The following is a 19,028-nucleotide window of genomic DNA, read 5'->3' as shown; positions in this document are numbered from 1 at the left end:
TTCCCTTTCTTGCACAAACAGCCCTCAAATTTCACTTGTGTGTGAAGTACAGTTATATGCCATTACAAAGGAGCAGTTACAGTCCTGAGGAGTAGATGAGCAGTGAGTCTACAGCCTGAATCAATGCAATAAGGAGATACCCTCTGCTGAGCCTGAGGAAGGACAGGTTTAAGGTTGGTTCCCAAGAGTAGTCAGATTGAAAAAAATTCCAAATTCCGAATATAGTCCTATAGACTTCTCAGTTTGGGGGACAAAAAGATTACATTTTTAACATAAGCCAGCTTAAGTATGGTTTTCAATAACTTGTTTTTTAAAAAGAGTACTAAAGTAAACATTTCTGGCACATTTTTAGAGAGAAGTAGAGAAAGTAGAAAAGTTCCCAACCATAGGCACCTAGGGAATGGCTAAGAACTAACCTGCAAGGTAGTCAGGCATTAACTTCTCAGCAGTAAGACAGATACTCAGTTACCTCTTCTAGCTTAACCACCACCATCTGCCTCCCAAACAGGTGTCAAATGTGCATTATTAATAAAGTAACTACTATAAATATAAATTTCTACCCCTAACCATTTGATAATGTCCTAAGATAGCTCAGATAGAAAAAATATATATATATATATAAATATGTATCTTTTTATTGGAAGCACAAAAAAGCTAAACATTTTAAAGATTTGAATTTAAACTTAAAACCAACCAAAAGTTAAGCAAATTACAAGAAGCATAATATATCTGTGCATTCAAACTGAAAAATAAAATTATCAAATGCTGCTCCAAGAGCTTTTTAATGAACCACAGGAAAAAATCTAAAAAAAAAAAAAAATTGCAGTAAAATAATTCAAAAGAAATCACAGCTGACCCTTGAACACCACAGATTTGAACTGCATGGGTAGCCCACTTACACGCAGATTTTTTTCAACCAAACATGGATCTAAAACAGTATTCACAGAATACAAAACTTGCATATAAGGAGGGCTGACATTTTGCATACTCAAGTTCTGCTCAGATTCTGGTTTTGGGGGATACGGGGATGTCCTGGGAAGAATCCCTGGTGTATACTAAAGGGCCACTGCAGTTTTTGTGAACTGCTTTAGGCATGCTCTCCAAGAACTTTGTCAATGAACACTGTCCTAGTCATCTACCAAGGAAGATACAAGTACAAACAGAAATGGCTGTGTGTGTTTATTTTCAACTTTTAAAAAAGGTACGTAAATATATGTGCAAATTAGACATGAGATCACTTAAATTTATTCCTTGAAATTTATCTTCTAATTGTCCACTGTTAACCCTCTATTTTTAAAAGTCCCCTCCCATTAATACTGTGTACCTTCATAATGAGTTAAAACTAGAACAAAAAGTATGTCATAATTTTTTATTGATGGCATTTATCCCATGGTTTAACATGTTAATTATACTGTAATAAACATGGCTTTAATATTAAACTTTTCCTTATTATCCAAAGTCACCACAGTCCATTTCAGTAAATATAAAAATATATGCTTAATACTTTGTACAATACTGGTTTTTGGTCCAAACAAAACTGGATCAGAAAAGCCAATAAATTCAACTTTAAGAATCCCCAATTTTTTTTTTTAAAGATTTCCAAATGGATTTAGGCAACTTTGAATAATGGGATTTACATAATAAAATCTGAGACAAGACTAAACAACAAAAAATTTCTAACATAAAATTCAAATTTCAAGTTCACAGATTTATGTTATGCCAAAAAAGTACAGAAACAAAATTGTATTTACACAAGTTTTATAATAAAATAATGAAAAAGGCAAGACAGGTGATAGAAGAATGAAAATATAGAAATAGCATATAATTATTAAATGGAGAACGAACTAGATCTAACAAGTCCTTAGCATGGACCATTCTTTAATCAGGCTTCCTCTATCAGAAAATTTTAGTGCACAATACACCCAACTCACTCATTTCACACATACACCAGCACAAACTCGGCATAGAAATCATTCATTTCAACATCCTCTAATCTATACAGAATTCTAATCTATACAGAATTCCTCAGATGTAATTACAATTTCAATGCATTCCACAAATGCTTATCAACGCATATAGTGGTGCAGACAAAGAAGTTCTATACAAAGCCATTTGCCGTGCAGGCTCCATTCCTGGGTACAGCCAGACTATGTCAAATCAGTGAATAATCTGCTGGAACATAAAATATTTTTGCTGAAGAATCAGTCACCAGTCTAGCTATTATTTTTTTTTTTAAAAGAGGGTGGGTGAGGTGGGGACGGGGCTTCCATAAAGAAAGAGAAAGGAGGAAAATTTCAAAAACTAAAGAAGTCCTTAGGCAGATCTGAGTTCAGAAAACCCCATCACATAGCACAATCCAGTATCTGAAAGCAGGGCACCAGCTGTTGTTAAAATCCTTGTGTATAACACCAATGTGACCTTTATTTCCTGCGTCTAACAGCAGTCTTAATCTTGCGACCAGAAACTGAAGTTCCAGAAGAAGAGAACATATTTTTCCCATTTGACCTGTGAAAATAAAAACTTTATAATGTGACACGATGCCCAGAGCAAAATTTCAGAATCAAAACATTTAATATGACCAGTAACAAGGGGGGAAAAAAAAGACACTTAAACACGTTTGATGCTACACCTACCACACACACTATGCTGCTATTTTTCTCAGGCTATAATGTCGTCCACCAAATTATAATGTGGTAAATTGATGTTGGAAAACATATTTTATCAAAACTATATTGCATCTTGGTGACTTTTAAAAACAGAACACACATATGCACACATTCTTACCAATGTAAATTCTCCATTGCAACAAAAAGTTCTCTTACCCCAATGTAAACGCTGCTGGAGACTGGTTAAAAGGAAAGCCCCCCGAACCTGAAGGCTGGGCTGAGGCTGCAGGTGTGCTAGGATTTGCACCGAATGTGAACACTCCTGATGGATTATTGTTTGTGAAGTTGAAATTTGTCGTGCTGCTGCCAAATTGGAAAAACGAACCTACAATAGTTAAAGCAGAAGTACTTCATTAGGGCAAAATGATAGTTTTTTAGTAATGACGCTGACCTCTACATATAAAAACATGTAAGTGGTTAAGATCCCTTATGGTGTCTTAATCTCAAGAAAAACAAAAATGTTTTCTCCACTGACATACAATAGTACATACCCGACACCTCCAACAAATCACACAACTTACCCATGACCAAGGAAAAAAGGGCAGAGTAGATTTTTTTGTTAAAGATAGCGGAAGTCAACCTATTAAGCTCTATCTTCTTTGAAAAGTGCATTAAAATAATAGTAAGGGGATTTTCACAAAGATGGGGAAAGAGAAGACAACAGCAACAAAATTTAGAAGCCAGAAGGCTGACTGGAGCTGACACTACACTAGTAGCAGGGAAAGCACAGAAGCAATTCCATTTACACTAAACATACCCAAAAGATTTAGGTTTCAGGTACCTCTGGAAGTGAGAATGAAGGTGGGACTAAAAACAGAAAAAGAAAGGAAGGATGGTAGAATATAAGAAGCAGATACTAAGACCTATCCCTCCCCAACACCAAACAAGTTGGTAATTCTCTTTCATCCCAGCAGAACAATAATTTCGTCTTTGGAGAAGTCTCTGGACTGGGGCACAACATGCATAGTGTTCTTGCCCCTTCAGGCAAGAACATCATATTGAAAATAGGAATTATTAAGAGTAGGCTGATAAAATGAATACAGAGAGCTCTAGCCATCCTCTCTAACTTGGCTCACAGAACACTGGTAAGCAGAAGTTCTCTGATACCAAGCAGGCGATTGGAAGCATCTTCTCTGGGGAATCTGATAGACTAAGAAGAAAGATCTAATGATACTAACCATCCCAATTTTCCCAAGTAAAATAAAGCTAGATAAACCTGCAATGAAATGCGACATCTGTAAGCCCTATCAATGTACGAAGGATTCAAGTGGTATTTAGGTAACCTACACTCATAAAACTATGACTAGATACCAAGGAGTACCAGACATTTGAAGATAGTATTTAGTAAGAAACACCATCTTGTCTGGCAGCTACCCGAGACATAGCTTCTGTTCCTAAGTCCTTATTAAATATTTCCTTCTAAGAGACAAATGAAGAAACACTGAGACCACAACAGTAATGGAGAAAAACAACTTGGAGAACACTAAGCAAGGAAACAAAACTTTCAAAAAAACCCAAAAAAACCCTCACCATTAATGTCCTCAAGAGATCAATAAACACTGCATCCATGAAAACCAGAGGAATAAAAAAAAGGAAACATCCAGAAAACAAAAAAGAACACTTAGAAATTAAAGTCATAATGGTAGAAGTAAAATCTCAATAGAAGTAGTAGTATTAATAAAAAGACAAAGAAATCTCTTCAAAAAATACAAAAGGTAAAGGAGAGAATAGAAGTTTAAAAAGCAAAAAAAAAAAAAAAAGAATGAATGAATGAATGAATGAGGGGCAAAATCTTCAAAGAAATAATTAAAGAAAATTCCCAAGAATTGAAGTTCACAAAAGAGCATGCTGCATTCTCTACACAATGGATAAAAATGGACCCATACAGGCTGGGTGACTATAATCCCAGCACTCCAGGAGGCCAAGGCGGGAGGATTGCTTGAGCTCAGGAGTTCAAGATCAGCTTGATGAAGAGTGAGACACCCTTCTCTACTAAAAATAGAAAAAATTAGCTGGGCAACCAAAAATAGGAAAAATTAGCTGGGTGTGGTGGTGCGTGTGCCTGTAGTCTCAGCTACTTGGGAGGCTGAGGCAGGAGGATTGCTTGAGCCCAGGAGTTTGAGATTGCTATGAGCTAGGCTGATGCCACGGCACTCTAGCCTGGGCAACAAAGAGAGACTCTGTCTTAAAAAAAAAAAAAAAAGAAAAGACCCACACTAAGGCATGCCCCTGATGTGTCAGAACAATGGAGTTAAAAGAAAAGATTCTAACTAGATTTCAGAAAGGAGAAATAGGTCAAAAAGCAAAGATCAGGACAGACTTCACAAGCAATCCTAGAAACCAGGAAGTCTACAATGGAGAACTGTCTTCAAAATTATGAAAATTATTTCTAATCTAAATCTATATTCAACCAAAATCTTACGAAACATAAGGACAGAGTAAAGATCCCTCCAGAAATGCACAGTCTCCAATTTTTCTTTGCCAAACTCTCAAGAAATCACTGAAGATGTGCTCTATCAAAAACAAGGGGGTGACAAAGACATAACACCCAGGAAACAGTTCCTATAAGAAGCTAAAAGGAGTCTCCAACATAATGGTAAAAAGAGAGTCCCCAAGGGCACAGTTAGTTAAACAGCAGGCCTAGAAAGCCTGGTGGGAGGAACAGGTGAAAAGATCCCATGAGAAAAGTTCTTCCAATGCCCATCTCAGCAGCACAAATGCCAAAATTCAAATGATATGGAGAAGATTAGCATGTCCCTGCATGAGGATGACATGCAAATTTGTGAAGCATTCTAAACTATAAAATACTGATGAAAGAAACTGAGGACACAAACAAATGGAAAGAAATCCCATGCTCACGGATCAGAAGAGTCAGTATTGTAAAAATGTCCACACTACCCAAAGGCAATTGTAGGGGCCAGGGATGAAACTTACCCTTTGCCCTCTGAAGGTTTGCTGAAAAATCAACTCACAAAAGGTACATTAATTGGAGAAAAGGCATACAAATTTATGAAATATATATACACAGGAGCCTTTGGAATGAAGACCCAATCTTCCAATGGAGTACAAAAGCTTATATACCATTTTGAGGTTACAGAGAGATGCTGGCTCAGAGAGCATGGCCAAAAACAGGTTATGGTAGTAAATCAAGTTTTAGTGGTAAGACAGGTTATGGGCGGGAGGAGAAGACTTGGCTAGCAAAAGTGGTCTTGTTAGATGAAAACTCAAGGCTTCTACTGAGGGCTGAGGTAGCAGCCCTCAGAGAGAATAGAGGATAAACGTTTCTTTTCAGACTTTTAAAGATGTCAGACTCTCAGTTGATCTTTCCCAGATGTGGACAAGGCAAGGCCGGGCTGCATCAGTGCAGATTCTCTACAGAGCAAATTTCCCCTACAAAAGGCAGCTTTGCAGGGCCACCTGTTTGCTAGCCCTTTGGCCGTCATCTCAAAATATGTCAAAGAAATATATTCTGGGGTAAAAATACTTTGATTTCCTTCACAATCTACATACTCAATGCAATCCCTTTCAAAATCCCAATGACATTCTTCAACAGAAACAGAAGAAACAATCCTAAAATTCACTGAAGCCACAAAAGAGCCCAAATAGCCAAAGCAATCCTGAGCAAAAAGAACAAAGCTGAAGGTATCACATTATCTGACTTCAAAATACACTATAAAGCTATAGTAACCAAATCAGCATGGCACTGGCATAAAAACAGACACACAGACCAACAGAACAAAATAAAGAACCCAGAAATAAATCCACATATTTACAACCAATTGATTTTCAACAAAGTGCCAAGAACATACACTGGGGAAAGGATATCTTCAATAAATGGTGCTGGGGAAATGCGATATTCATATGCTGAAGAATGAAACTAGACCTGTACATCTCACCATATATAAAAATCAACTCAAAATGGATTAAAGACTTAAACATGAGACATGAGACTATAAAACTGGAAGAAAATACAGGAGAAATGCTCCAGGACACTGGTCTAGCGGCAAAGATTTTGTGGCTAAGACCTCAAAAACACAAGCAATGAAAACAAAAATAGACAAGTGGGACTATGTTAAACTAAAAAGCTTCTGCACAGCAAAGGAAACAATCAATGTAGTGAAGAACCTCTGTTGAATAGGAGAAAATATCTGCAAACTATTCATCCAATAAAGGACTAATAACCAGAATATACAAGAAACTCAAACAACTCAACAGCAAAAACAAGATGAAAAAAACCACCACCCAAATAACCCCATTAAAAAGTGGACAACAGAGCTAAAAAGAGACTTCTCAAAAAAAGATACACAAATGGCCAATCAACACCTGAGAAAATGCTCAATACACTAATCATCAGGGAAATACATCAAAACCACAATGAGATATTATCTCACTCCAGTTAGAATGGCTACTACCAAGAGACCCAAAAAAAAAAAAAAAAAAAAAAAATGCTAACAAAGAAAAGGGAACTATTACACACTGTTGGTGTGGTGGCAACACAAATTAGTACAGCCATTACGGAAAATGGTATGGACGTTTCTCAAACTAAAAACAACTACCTTATGATTCAGCAATCCCACTACTGGCTATTTATCCAAAGGAAAGGAAATCAATATTATCAAAGGGATACCTGCATTCCCATGCCTACTGCAGCACTATTAACAATAGCCAATATATAGACGCAACCTAAGTGTCCATCATTGGATAAATGGATTAAAAAAATGTGGTGCATATACACAATGGAATACTATTTGGCCATAAAAAAAATAACATAGGCCGGGCGCGGTGGCTCACGCCTGTAATCCTAGCACTCTGGGAGGCCGAGGTGGGCGGATCGTTTGAGCTCAGGAGGTCGAGACCAGCCTGAGCAAGAGCGAGACCCCATCTCTACTAAAAGTAGAAAGAAATTATATGGACAGCTAAAAATATATATAGAAAAAATTAGCCGGGCATGGTGGTGCATGCCTGTAGTCCCAGCTACTCGGGAGGCTGAGACAGGAGGATCGCTTGAGCTCAGGAGTTTGAGGTTGCTGTGAGCTAGGCTAATGCCACGGCACTCACTCTAGCCTGGGCAACAGAGTGAGACTCTGTCTCAAAAAAAAAAAAAAAAAACAAAAAAAAAAACCATAAAATCCTGTTGTATTCAGCAATATAGTTTGAACTAGAGGTCATTATGATAAGTGAAATAAGCCAAGCACAGAAAGACAAATATTGCATGTTCTCACACACGTGGGAGCTTTTTTTAAACAAACAAACAAAAAAAACCGTTTATCTCAGGGAGGTAAAGAATAGAATGATGATTGTCAGAGGCTGGAAAGGGTATGTGTAGGGGAGGTGGTGGAAGGGTGAACAGAGGTTGGTTATTGGGCACCAAGATAGAAGGAATAAGTTCTAGTGCACAATAGAGTGACTATAGTTAACAATGTATATTTAAAAATAGCTAGAAGATCTGAAATGTTCCCAACACAAAGAAATGATAAATGTTTGAGGTGAGAGATAGCCTAAATACTCTGATTCGATCATTACACACTGTATTCACCTAACAAAATATCACATGCACTCCACAAATATATACAAATATTATGTATCAATTAAAAATGTTAAGTTTTAATCTTTATCAAAAATGCTTTTTGATTATTACTAAAAGTATGCTTCTATGCCTAGTAAAATGAATGCTTTGTGTTTTCTGTGGGAATGACTTTCGTTGAAGTATGGTCTTTTTTGATAGTTATGCTGCTACACCAGAGCCTAGAACTTTCTTTTATTTATTTATTTATTTATTTTTTTGAGACAGAGTCTCACTTTGTTGCCCAGGCTAGAGTGAGTGCCGTGGCGTCTGCCTAGCTCACAGCAACCTCAAACTCCTGAGCTCAAGCGATCCTCCTGTCTCAGCCTCCCGAGTAGCTGGGACTACAGGCATGCGCCACTATGCCCGGCTAATTTTTTCTATATATATTTTTAGCTGTCCATATAATTTCTTTCTACTTTTAGTAGAGATGGGGTCTCGCTCTTGCTCAGGCTGGTCTCGAACTCCTGAGCTCAAACGATCCGCCCACCTCGGCCTCCCAGAGTGCTAGGATTACAGGCGTGAGCCACCGCGCCCGGCCTGGAGCCTAGAACTTTCTAACATATTCCATCTTGTTATAGAAGAACTGAGGACCACAACTCTGAAATGCAGTTTTCCCAAGTTTCAGCAACAGTGTGACTATAATTTCTGATGCCTTTTTAGATTTTTCTCAATTCTTTAACTGGAAAGAACATTTCTGAAAGTTGACTTTTTTTTTTTTAAGTTTATACAACTGATTGTTCTTTATGTTCTTTACATAAAGTGGCATGTTTTAATCTGTGGTTGGATAAAAGTATTCTTCTTTAAGGAAAAAATCAATCATTCAGACACTGAAAAACAGTTAATGTGTTTGAAAATTCTGAATAGAGACTTACAGGAATGATAAAACGGGAGTTAAGATTTTAACCAGCGACGGGTATAGAGAAAATGTTAACAAAGAGAGGGAATCATTGATGTCAGAGAAACAAATTCTGTGTAGGAAAGAAAGTCATAGTATATACCATATGGCTCAGCAATAACCAGTACCTGCATAATGAGAATACTGATCTAACCATACAGTGTCTCTACATTAGGGAGATAGAGGGAAATGGTACCTGTGTGAAAAAAATCTAAAATGTTCCCATTCAGTATTGGGGGGGGGAGGGGTGCGGGGCGGGGCAGACAAGAATTCTGATTCAGATGGTTAATATGTATCATAAAACAGAGACATTTTGCTTCCTATATTAACTGACAAAGCACCAATATCCAGAATACATAAAGAACTCTTACAAACCCAAGCAAAAGCCAAGCAACCAAACCAAAAACTGACCCAAAAAATGTTAAAAAGAATTCACAAAAACAAAAGCAAGCAAGCAATAAAACAGAATCCAAATATGAGAACTCTCATACAATGGTGGTAGGCTGTAAACTGACACAATCCATAAGGAAAAGTTTTATTATCTTCTAAAGTAAAAGATATACAATCCTTTTAATTTGGCAATCCCACTCCAGGGTATATACACTAGAAAAACATGCAAATGTGCTCCAAGGTACATACGTAAGAATGTGCAGAGCAGCATTTCCTAATAGCTAAAATTAACTCAAATATCCATTAAAAGTAAACAGATAAGTTGTGGTATATTCATACGATGATTTACTCTACAGCAATGACAATAAACAAGCTATATGCAATAACATGGATGAACCTTATAAACCTAACAGAGTGAAAGAGACAAGGATCAAAAGATTATATACAGTAAGATTCCATTTACAGAGATAAAAATCAGGGAAAATTATATTTTCTAGAGATGCATACGTCAATAAACTTTAAATAAAATCAAGAGGGTGAGGCCGGGCGCGGTGGCTCACGCCTGTAATCCTAGCACTCTGGGAGGCCGAGGCGGGTGGATCGCTCAAGGTCAGGAGTTCGAGACCAGCCTGAGCGAGACCCCGTCTCTACTAAAAATAGAACGACATTATATGGACAACTAAAAATCTATATAGAAAAAATTAGCCGGGCATAGTGGCGCATGCCTGTAGTCCCAGCTACTCGGGAGGCTGAGGCAGTAGGATCGCTTAAGCCGAGGAGTCTGAGGTTGCTGTGAGCTAAGCTGACGCCACGGCACTCACTCTAGCCTGGGCAACAAAGTGAGACTCTGTCTCAACAAAAAAAAAAAAAAAAAGAAAAATCAAGAGGGTGATTACCATAAAAGACAAGGCAGTGGTCATCATTGGAGTGGAAGAAAAAAGAGAGGAATGTGATCAAAAGAGAGGGCCTGCCAGGTGGTTGGTACAAGCATTTGCTTCAACATTACGCTGTTCATTTATGATTTATGTCCTTTTCCACGCTAGGTTATATTTCATAATTAGAAAAATATCAAATAGTACAATTTTGAGGAAATACAACATTTTAATATATTATGATTAGTCATATTTAAAAAGTCATGGAAACTTTTGTTTATACATGCAAGTGCAAAGGCCAATATCATTATTAAATAGAAAGTATCATGGGACAACTCTGAGGGACTATCCAAGGAGAGAGTATTGGAACTGGGGTATAACTTCTTGAAGTTAATCCATTCATAAAATCAGAAAATACAGTTCAAATCTAGCTTTGATAGCCTCAAAATTCAGAGTTGAGGAGAAATGAGAATGAGTGAATGCTACACCTAAGTCAAAGTGTAAGTAAGAAACACTTTAAAATATACTTTAATATCTTTAAAAAGTTATGATTTGGTCGGGCGCGGTGGCTCACGCCTGTAATTCTAGCACTCTGGGAGGCCAAGGTGGGAGGACTGTTTGAGCTCAGGAGTTCGAGACCAGCTTGAGCAAGAGCAAGACCCCGTCTCTACTAAAAATAGAAAGAAATTATATGGACAGCTAAAAATATATATAGAAAAAATTAGATTAGCCGGGCATGGTGGCGCACGCCTGTAGTCCCAGCTACTAGGGAGGCTGAGGCAGAAGGATCGCTTGAGCCCAGGAGTTTGAGGTTGTTGTGAGCTAAGCTGATGCCACGGCACTCACTCTAGCCCGGGCAACAGAGTGAGATTCTGTCTCAAAAAAAAAAAAAAGTTACAATTGTGTGAAACTTGGGAATATTGTGTACAGGTAAATTAAACATATACCTCTCTATTCTGCCAAGTACAAGAGACAGTAAGACAAAATAGACATGTACATGGTTTCAAAGTTCAAAGAAAATATTTTTAAGACACACAAAACCTAAGTACAGAGACAAACTACATCACTGTACACACTTACTGGAATTAGGAGCTGTCCCAGAGCCAAATGCAGACTGATTAGGTTGTTGGCCAAACACAGGGGGCTGGCTACTGCTTGACACTGTCCCAAAAGTAGGTGGTGCAGGCTGAGAACCAGCAGAAAATAATGCTGTTGAAGATGATATAGATCCAAAGCCTGGGGGATTAGACTGGCTGGCACCTTGACTCTGTCCAAATGTTGGGGTCTGGTTAGCACCAAATGCTGGACTGGCAGATGGTGCTGAAGGTCCAGTTCCAAATACAAAGGAGGATCCTGGAGGCCGAAGGAAATGCTTAAATCACCACAGTGGCTAAAGTGAGATTATCCTCAGGAAATTTCTGTAAGCCCGCAAACAAATTTCAAGCTTCTTTTCACACACTTACCTTACTAATCAAATTCCATCAAGGTAAGTCTTAAATAATGATTAAAAATATAACTCTCTCTACCATATTTAGTGAAACATATAGAATTCATATAAACAAAAACTTCAATTAACAAACCACTCCCCACCTCCACAGCCAACAATTTTTGGTAGAGGGATATATCTAAGATAATCTCCCACCAAAAATTTAATCTGTACAGAAACTGCCTCATATTGTGTACCTGTATATACTGTATAATAAAGACGGATATCTAATAAAACAACTTCCAATGTCTGGTTACTTACAACTTAATATTTCAAAAACTTAAAAAAAAGAAATATTACACTTTCTAAGATGAGAAAAATTGTTTTCAAGAGTTAAATATATTAAACGTGAACACAAAACATACATTATTCCACATAATGAATAATTACAACCTCCCTGGTATATAGATGACCTAAAGGCATTCATGTAGTTTTGTGACAACCTGCTATATTATTTACTAAAAACTGACACACTTATAATTAAAGCCCATTTCATTACAACACATATATACATATATATATATATATATATATATATTTTCTTTTATAAAAAAAGAAATGTACCTGCAGAGCTAGATGTGGTTGTAGCTCCAAAACTGAAACCAGCGGTTGCAGTATTATTACTGCTGGCTCCTGGACCAAAGACAAATGGGGTGACAGCTGTACCTGTGCTGGATGTGGTTGCTGGTTTGCTATCTTGAGAAAATAGCAAAGACTGAGATGTACTGGCTTCAGCAGAGTTACCAAAGGCAGAGCTGCTCACAGGATTGCTGGCCTGTCCAAACACAAAGGCAGCCACAGGTGGATTGGAGGAAGAGGTGGAACTACCAAATATGCCACCGCCAGCAGAAGTGGCTGGTGTACTTGAACTGGAGGCATTATTGTTCAAGAAACTAAAACCTGGCTTTGCTGCACCTTGATCTGTAAGACAGAAATTAAGAAACAGATCCTTAAGAACAAATTGTCTCAAAAAGCTCTTTTTCCTACCCTACAATCAATTCATTAGAAAAAAGAATATTAACTTTTTTATATAGATTTATTCATTGAACAGACATCTGTTATTAATACTAAATTTTGACAAAGCCAAATATATCCATCTTTTCTTTTACAACTTACAGATTTCCTCTATTGAACCATTCAGGTTAATAAAAATAAAAATCCAAATTTATCTCTTAAATCTAAATTTAACGAGATACTGTCTGAATACCAAGTTCAGAAAGTGGAAGATAGCTATACTTTTATATATCTGTATCTATATATTGATTTTATAACTTGTTATAATATGTAGCAGAATCATAACTTCAACATGTCTAAATGGATAGCCAATTTTCTCCAAAGCATGTAGTACACTTTTGTGACTAATCTGCAGTGCTACCTTTATGGTACACTAAATTCCCAAATACACATACATTTGTTTCCTCTACTGTTATTGTCACTAGATTGTTTTACTTACTGTAACTTATAGTATAGTTTAATATTAGTAGTAGGGCAAACCTGCCTGTGTACCTGCCCTTCTCCCCAAAATTTCTTGCGTATTTTTCATTCCATGTGAAATTTATTTAATTAATTTATTTATTTTAATTTCAGCATATTACAGGGGTACAAATGTTTAGGTTACATATATTATCTTTGCCTTACCCGAGTCAGAGCTTCAAGCGTGTCCATCCCCCAGACCGTGTGCACCACACACATTAGGTGTGAAAATACCCATACCCTCCACCCCACTCCTACCTGCCCACACCTGATGAATGTTACTACTATATGTGCACATATGTGTTGATCAGTTAACACCAATTTGATGGTGAGTACATGTGGTGCTTGTTTTTCCATTCTTGTGATACTTCACTTAGTAGAATGAATGGGCTCCAGCTCTACCCAGGATAATACAAGAGGTGCTAGATCACCATTGTTTTTTATGGCTGAGCAGTACTCCATGGTATACACATACCACATTTTATTAATCCACTCATGTACTGATGGGCAACCTGGGTTGTTTCTACATTTTTACAATTGTGAATTATGCTGCTATAAACATTCTAGAACAGATGTCTTTTTTTCCTTTGGGTACAGGCCCAGTAATGGGATTGCTGGATCAAATGGCGGTGAGGTATCTCCATATTATTTTCCACAGAGATTGTACTAGTTTGCAGTCCCATGTGAATTTTAGAATCACTTTAGCTTGTCAAGCTCCACAACAATTGCTCTAAGAACTTAAATTATGGGGAGGGACGGGAGATCTCTCACCCAGAAACAAGTATGTCTTTTATGTCTTTTAATTATTCAGCATGTTACAAGTTCTGTTGTTGTTATAAAATGCAAATTAAAAATGTTATTAGAACTAAACGATGGGCACACATGTGTACAGAGGAAAATAAAAGTCATTGGAAATCAAACAGAAGGGAATAATGAACACTATTCAAGTGATGGGCACACTTACAGTCCTAACTCAAGCATTACAAAAGCTATCCATGTAGTGCTCACTTCAGCAGCACGTATATTAAAATTGGAACGATACAGAGAAGATTAGCATGGCCCCTGCGAAAGGATGACATGCAAATTGGTGAAGCATCCAATATTTTAAAAAAATAAAAATTTAAAAAAGCTATCCATGTAACAAAACATTTGGACTCCCTTAATATTTTGAAATAAAATTTTTTAAAAAAGAAAAAATTAAAAATGTTAGACAATACAAATGAGATATGCCATTTTACTGCTGATTTGAAGGAAAGCTTTTGATTTTTATATGGTGATCCTAAATCCAGCCACCTAGCTGAACAGTTTTTTCCCCCACTATTCTAGTAATTTTTCGGTTCCATTACTACACACAAGCCAGGGCTGGTCATAGTATGCTATAGGCATTAGTATGACTTACACAAAATGGAGCTTACTGGCTGGCTCACTTTCAAGTTGGCTAAGGTGAGGTTGGTTGAGAGGGTCTACCACAGTCTAGTGATTTCATGATCAAATTTGATTAGATCCTATCTCATTTTGTTCCTTTCCAAATGAGAGGTAATTTTAGTTTTGATTTTCTTTGTAGGATGTTTTACATGTCCAAGTAAGTATTTGATAGACAAAAAATGCTCACAGCTATTTGTCAAATTCCATACTTTTTCTTATATTAATTTTAATTTTGAGTGTTTCCAATTTATTATTCAAAAGTGTTCATAGGCATTCAACTTTTGATCCTTTGTATGTCTGAAATCAACTATATTTTGCCTTCAAGTTTAACAAATTTGGCTAGTAATAGAAATCTAGGTTCAAGACCATTTTCACTTGGAGGCACCACTCTACTGTACTGCATTTGATGTTGCAAATTAGAAGTCTGATGCTAATCTGATACCTATTTGTATTCAGGGTTTTGGCTTTGGTGTCCTAAAATTTCACTGGTCTTTGTCAATGAGGGGATCATTCCATTTTTAAGACCAATGTCTTTACATCTAGAAAATTTTCTTCAATCTGGGTTTTTGTTTTTGGTATTAAAAAAAAAAAAAAAGGAAAGAAAGAAATTTTCTTCTGTCACTTCTTTGGTATTCCTCCATACTGTTCTCATCTTCTAAGCACTCCTATTCAAAAGGAACTTGTGGATCTAGCTTGGATCAATCTCTTTGTATTTCTACACTGTTTGGGGAAATTCCCAGTTCATTAATCTGATTCTCAGCTATGTTCTTCCTGCAACTCAGTACACAGAATAATTTTATTTCACCAACCATGTTTTTTAGCTTGTAAGGATGCTACTTCGTTTTTTTCTTTAGGATTTTAGCTTTCAAAATCACCTGTTTTCTCAGGGATTAATTATGTTTGTTGTCTGTGTTTCTTAAATGTCTGATCATGACTTTGTATTTTAACTATTTGTACATAAAGGCCTCTACATAAAAATTATATTAGTTAGAAAATACTTCATGAGCTTAAGAATCCCTATTTTCTCAGGTAGTATATGCCAATTCTGATTATAAAGGCCCAAACAAAAGGGAGAAAGATATATCTAATTGTGCACTATTGTAGGTTTTCCATTAGATCTGTATTTCTCAAAATTAGATCTGAAGATAACTTCATCAGAATCACAAGGGTTTAGGGCAGTTAAAACTGAAAATCCTAGGCCACCTTCCCAAAGAGTTCTGTACTCTATCAATTATGTTCTGTGTTCAACGGTGTAAATCATTCCTTGGCTTGCTTCATTTGTTGGGATATCAAAGATACCTTGTAAAAAAAACTTTAATACTTACCAGCTGTAGTATTGGTTTGAGACCCAAAAGCAAAAGTGGCCTTTGCTGGCTGTTCAGATTCCTTCTCAGATGGTTTTGCCATACTAAAACTAAACGTTGACTTTGAAGAACTCTCATCTTTGGTTTGCTCTGAATTCCCAAAGGAAAACACTGGTTGACACTTTGGCTCTTCGTTGTCAGCTTTATTCCCAAAAACTAGAGAAGTAGAGGTGACAGGCTCTTGCTGTTTCTCTTCTGTCCTTCTCAAAACAAACATTGAGGCAGATGGCACAGAGGCAGGTTCCACATTGCCAAAAGCGAACCCTCCTTTGGTGGCAGGCATTTCTTCTTTTTTTGCTTCTGATGTCTTACATGTGAAAGGAGGCACTGAAACACTCTTGGTTTCTATGGTTCCAAAGCTGAAGCTGCTCTTGTTCTCAGAGGTCACTGTGGTATTAGTAGCAGCAGGGGTGGTGTTAATAACACTTGTACCAAAGCTAAAGCTTGCAGATGAAGATTTAGGCAGCTCCTCTTTCTTTTCTTGCTTTCCAAGATTAGACACCCCAAATTGAAATGGAGTTAAAGAAACTGGGTTGCTTAAACCAGAAGAAAGTCCAAACTTAAAATTATTATCATTCTTACTGTCTTTTTTAACTTCTTCAGGTTTAGAATCAGATGAAACACCAAATTTAAAATCTCCTACTGGTTTAGAAAATTTAAAGCTTTCACTCATGGTGTTTATAGACCCAGAATCTGATGACACACCTATTTTTAATCCTCCCTGATCTCCAAATTTGAAGTTTCCAGTGTTTGTTAAAGTCTGAGAAGGCCCAGAAGAGGATGATGGGATACCAAATTTGAAGGATGAAGCTGGTGGGTTTGAAAATGAGGAAGATGTGCCAAAGCCTGCAAAAATATGACACCACACAGACACTGAATTAATATACTCACCCTCTCAAATAAAATGTAAACCTTGAAAGCCAAAGTGACATAGTAATAACTTTGAAAAAGCTTACTTTGAAGAGTATTACCAATGGCAATAAACATGAACCATGTGTTGAACATACAATATGAGAATTATATCTCAATCCTTACCACTATACCGACATGCCACTTTTCATTTATTGACTGGCAAAGATCAAAAAAGTCTGATAAAGTTTGTACAGGCCGGTAGCTCACGCCTGTAATCCTAGCACTCTGAGAGGCCGAGGCGGGTGGATTGTTTTGAGCTCAGGAGTTTGAGACCAGCTTGAGCAAGAGCGAGACCCCCGTCTCTACTAAAAATAGGCAGAAATTATATGGACAACTAAAAATATATATAAAAAAAAATTAGCCAGGCATGGTGGCACATGCCTGTAGTCTCAGCTACTCGGGAGGCTGAGGCAGGAGGACTGCTTGAGCCCAGGAGTTTGAGGTTGCTGTGAGCTAGACTCACGCCACGGCACTCTAGCTCGGGCAAGAGAGTGAAACTCTGTCTCAAAAAAAAGTTTGCACCGGTGATAAAACTGGAAATAACAGGCATTATACATTGCAGGTGGACATGTAAATTAGCACAAAACTTATAGGGGGGAAATTTGTTAATTTTTTCAAAAATTACAAACACACATGCCCTCTGACTCAGCAATTCTACAGCTGGGACTTTGTTTTTTTTTTTTTTTTTTTGAGACAGTCTCACTCTGTTGCCCAGGCTAGAGTGAGTGCCGTGGAGTCAGCCTCGCTCACAGCAACCTCAAACTCCTGAGCTCAAGGGATCCTCCTGTCTCAGCCTCCCGAGTAGCTGGGACTACAGGCATGCACCACCATGCCCAGCTAATTTTTTTCTATATATATTTCTAGCTGTCCATATAATTTCTTTCTATTTTTTTTAGTAGAGATGGGGTCTCGCTCTTGCTCAGGCTGGTCTCGAACTCCTGAGCTCAAACGATCCGCCCACCTTGGCCTCCCAGAGTGCTAGGATTACAGGTGTGAGCCACCGCGCCCGGCCTGGGACTTTGATTTAAAGATAAACTTAGAGGCCTGCAAAATGCCATATACAATTCAGGCAACTGTAAATGAGAAAGAAGAACATTATCCCCAAGATAATACATGATAAAATCAAGAGGGCAGAAAGGGAGTGTAGTATACAATCTTTTCTAATAGGGCAAAAGGAAATAAGAATACACAGAATAAAGAGTGTTTTATTAGGATGGGCATAAAGAAACTGAAAGATTTACAAGAGGCTGGGTGTGGTGGTTCATGCCTGTCATCCCAGCACTTTGGGAGGCCAAGGCGAGAGGATCACTTGAGGCCAGGAGTTTGAGACTAGCCTGGGCAATGTAGCGAAACCTCATCTCTACAAAGAATTAAAAAAATTAGCCGGATGTGGTGGCGTGCGCCTACAGTCCTAGCTACTTGGAGGCTGAGGCAAGAGATCACTTGACCCCCAGGAGTTCAAGGCTCCAGTGAGCTAAGATCATGCCCCTGCACTCCAGCCTGGGCAACAAAGCAAGATTATGTTTCAAAAAACAAAAACACCAAAAGATTTACAATGAATTAGCCATAGCTATTATGTTTGGAGGGGGGAAGCTGGAATACAGACAAGAGACAGACTTTTCACTGTGAATCTTGTTCTTGATTTTTAAACCTTGTGAATAAATGTATTATTAACTCAAGCATTTAAAAATAATTTAGCATCAAAAAACAAGAATTACATGAGTGGAAGCAAAATTTATAAAGTTAAACAGTATTATACTGACAATATCAAACTCTTGGTTTCCTGTTTCTCTGCAGCTGAAGAAACTAGTAAAATGAAGTGCTTACTGATCAGCTCAAAACAAGAATCATTTAAAGGTGGTAAGATACTTATGCATTAATCTACTTACCCATAAGTAAATAGACAAATGATAACCAAGATTTACAAGCCCATCCTGAGATTTCCCCCTTTAATGATTACCCACCACTCCACGTTCTTT

General features: G+C 37.4%; 1 protein-coding gene and 2 non-coding genes across 5 annotated transcripts in view; 2 read left to right on the top strand and 1 right to left on the bottom strand.

Annotated features, from left to right (window-relative positions):
* Positions 1-1,355: 1,355 nt before the first annotated feature.
* NUP153 (nucleoporin 153) overlaps positions 1,356-19,028 on the bottom strand; it is an 81,402-nt gene continuing 63,729 nt past the window's right edge. For 2 of the 3 annotated variants that reach the window (XM_069493009.1, XM_069493010.1), the window contains 5 exons: positions 16,099-16,983; positions 12,440-12,796; positions 11,470-11,742; positions 2,823-2,991; positions 1,356-2,505 (listed from right to left, as the gene is read on the bottom strand). In XM_069493009.1, coding sequence (XP_069349110.1) covers positions 2,421-2,505; positions 2,823-2,991; positions 11,470-11,742; positions 12,440-12,796; positions 16,099-16,983 — 1,769 coding nt within the window. In that variant the 3' untranslated portion in view covers positions 1,356-2,420. The remainder of the gene's footprint in view (positions 2,506-2,822; positions 2,992-11,469; positions 11,743-12,439; positions 12,797-16,098; positions 16,984-19,028) is intronic. The other variant, XM_069493007.1, reaches the window with a different exon arrangement.
* Positions 5,363-5,468, top strand: LOC138399218 (U6 spliceosomal RNA). Its single transcript, XR_011236115.1, has one exon. It is a non-coding gene; the product is annotated as a U6 spliceosomal RNA (small nuclear RNA).
* On the top strand, positions 14,349-14,455 carry LOC138399191 (U6 spliceosomal RNA). Its single transcript, XR_011236091.1, has one exon. It is a non-coding gene; the product is annotated as a U6 spliceosomal RNA (small nuclear RNA).

The sequence above is a fragment of the Eulemur rufifrons genome, chromosome 18 (assembly GCF_041146395.1).
Source record: "Eulemur rufifrons isolate Redbay chromosome 18, OSU_ERuf_1, whole genome shotgun sequence".
NCBI lineage: Eukaryota > Metazoa > Chordata > Mammalia > Primates > Lemuridae > Eulemur > Eulemur rufifrons.
Note: the sequence above shows the minus strand (reverse complement) of the source record. Positions and strands in the feature narration are given on the sequence as shown.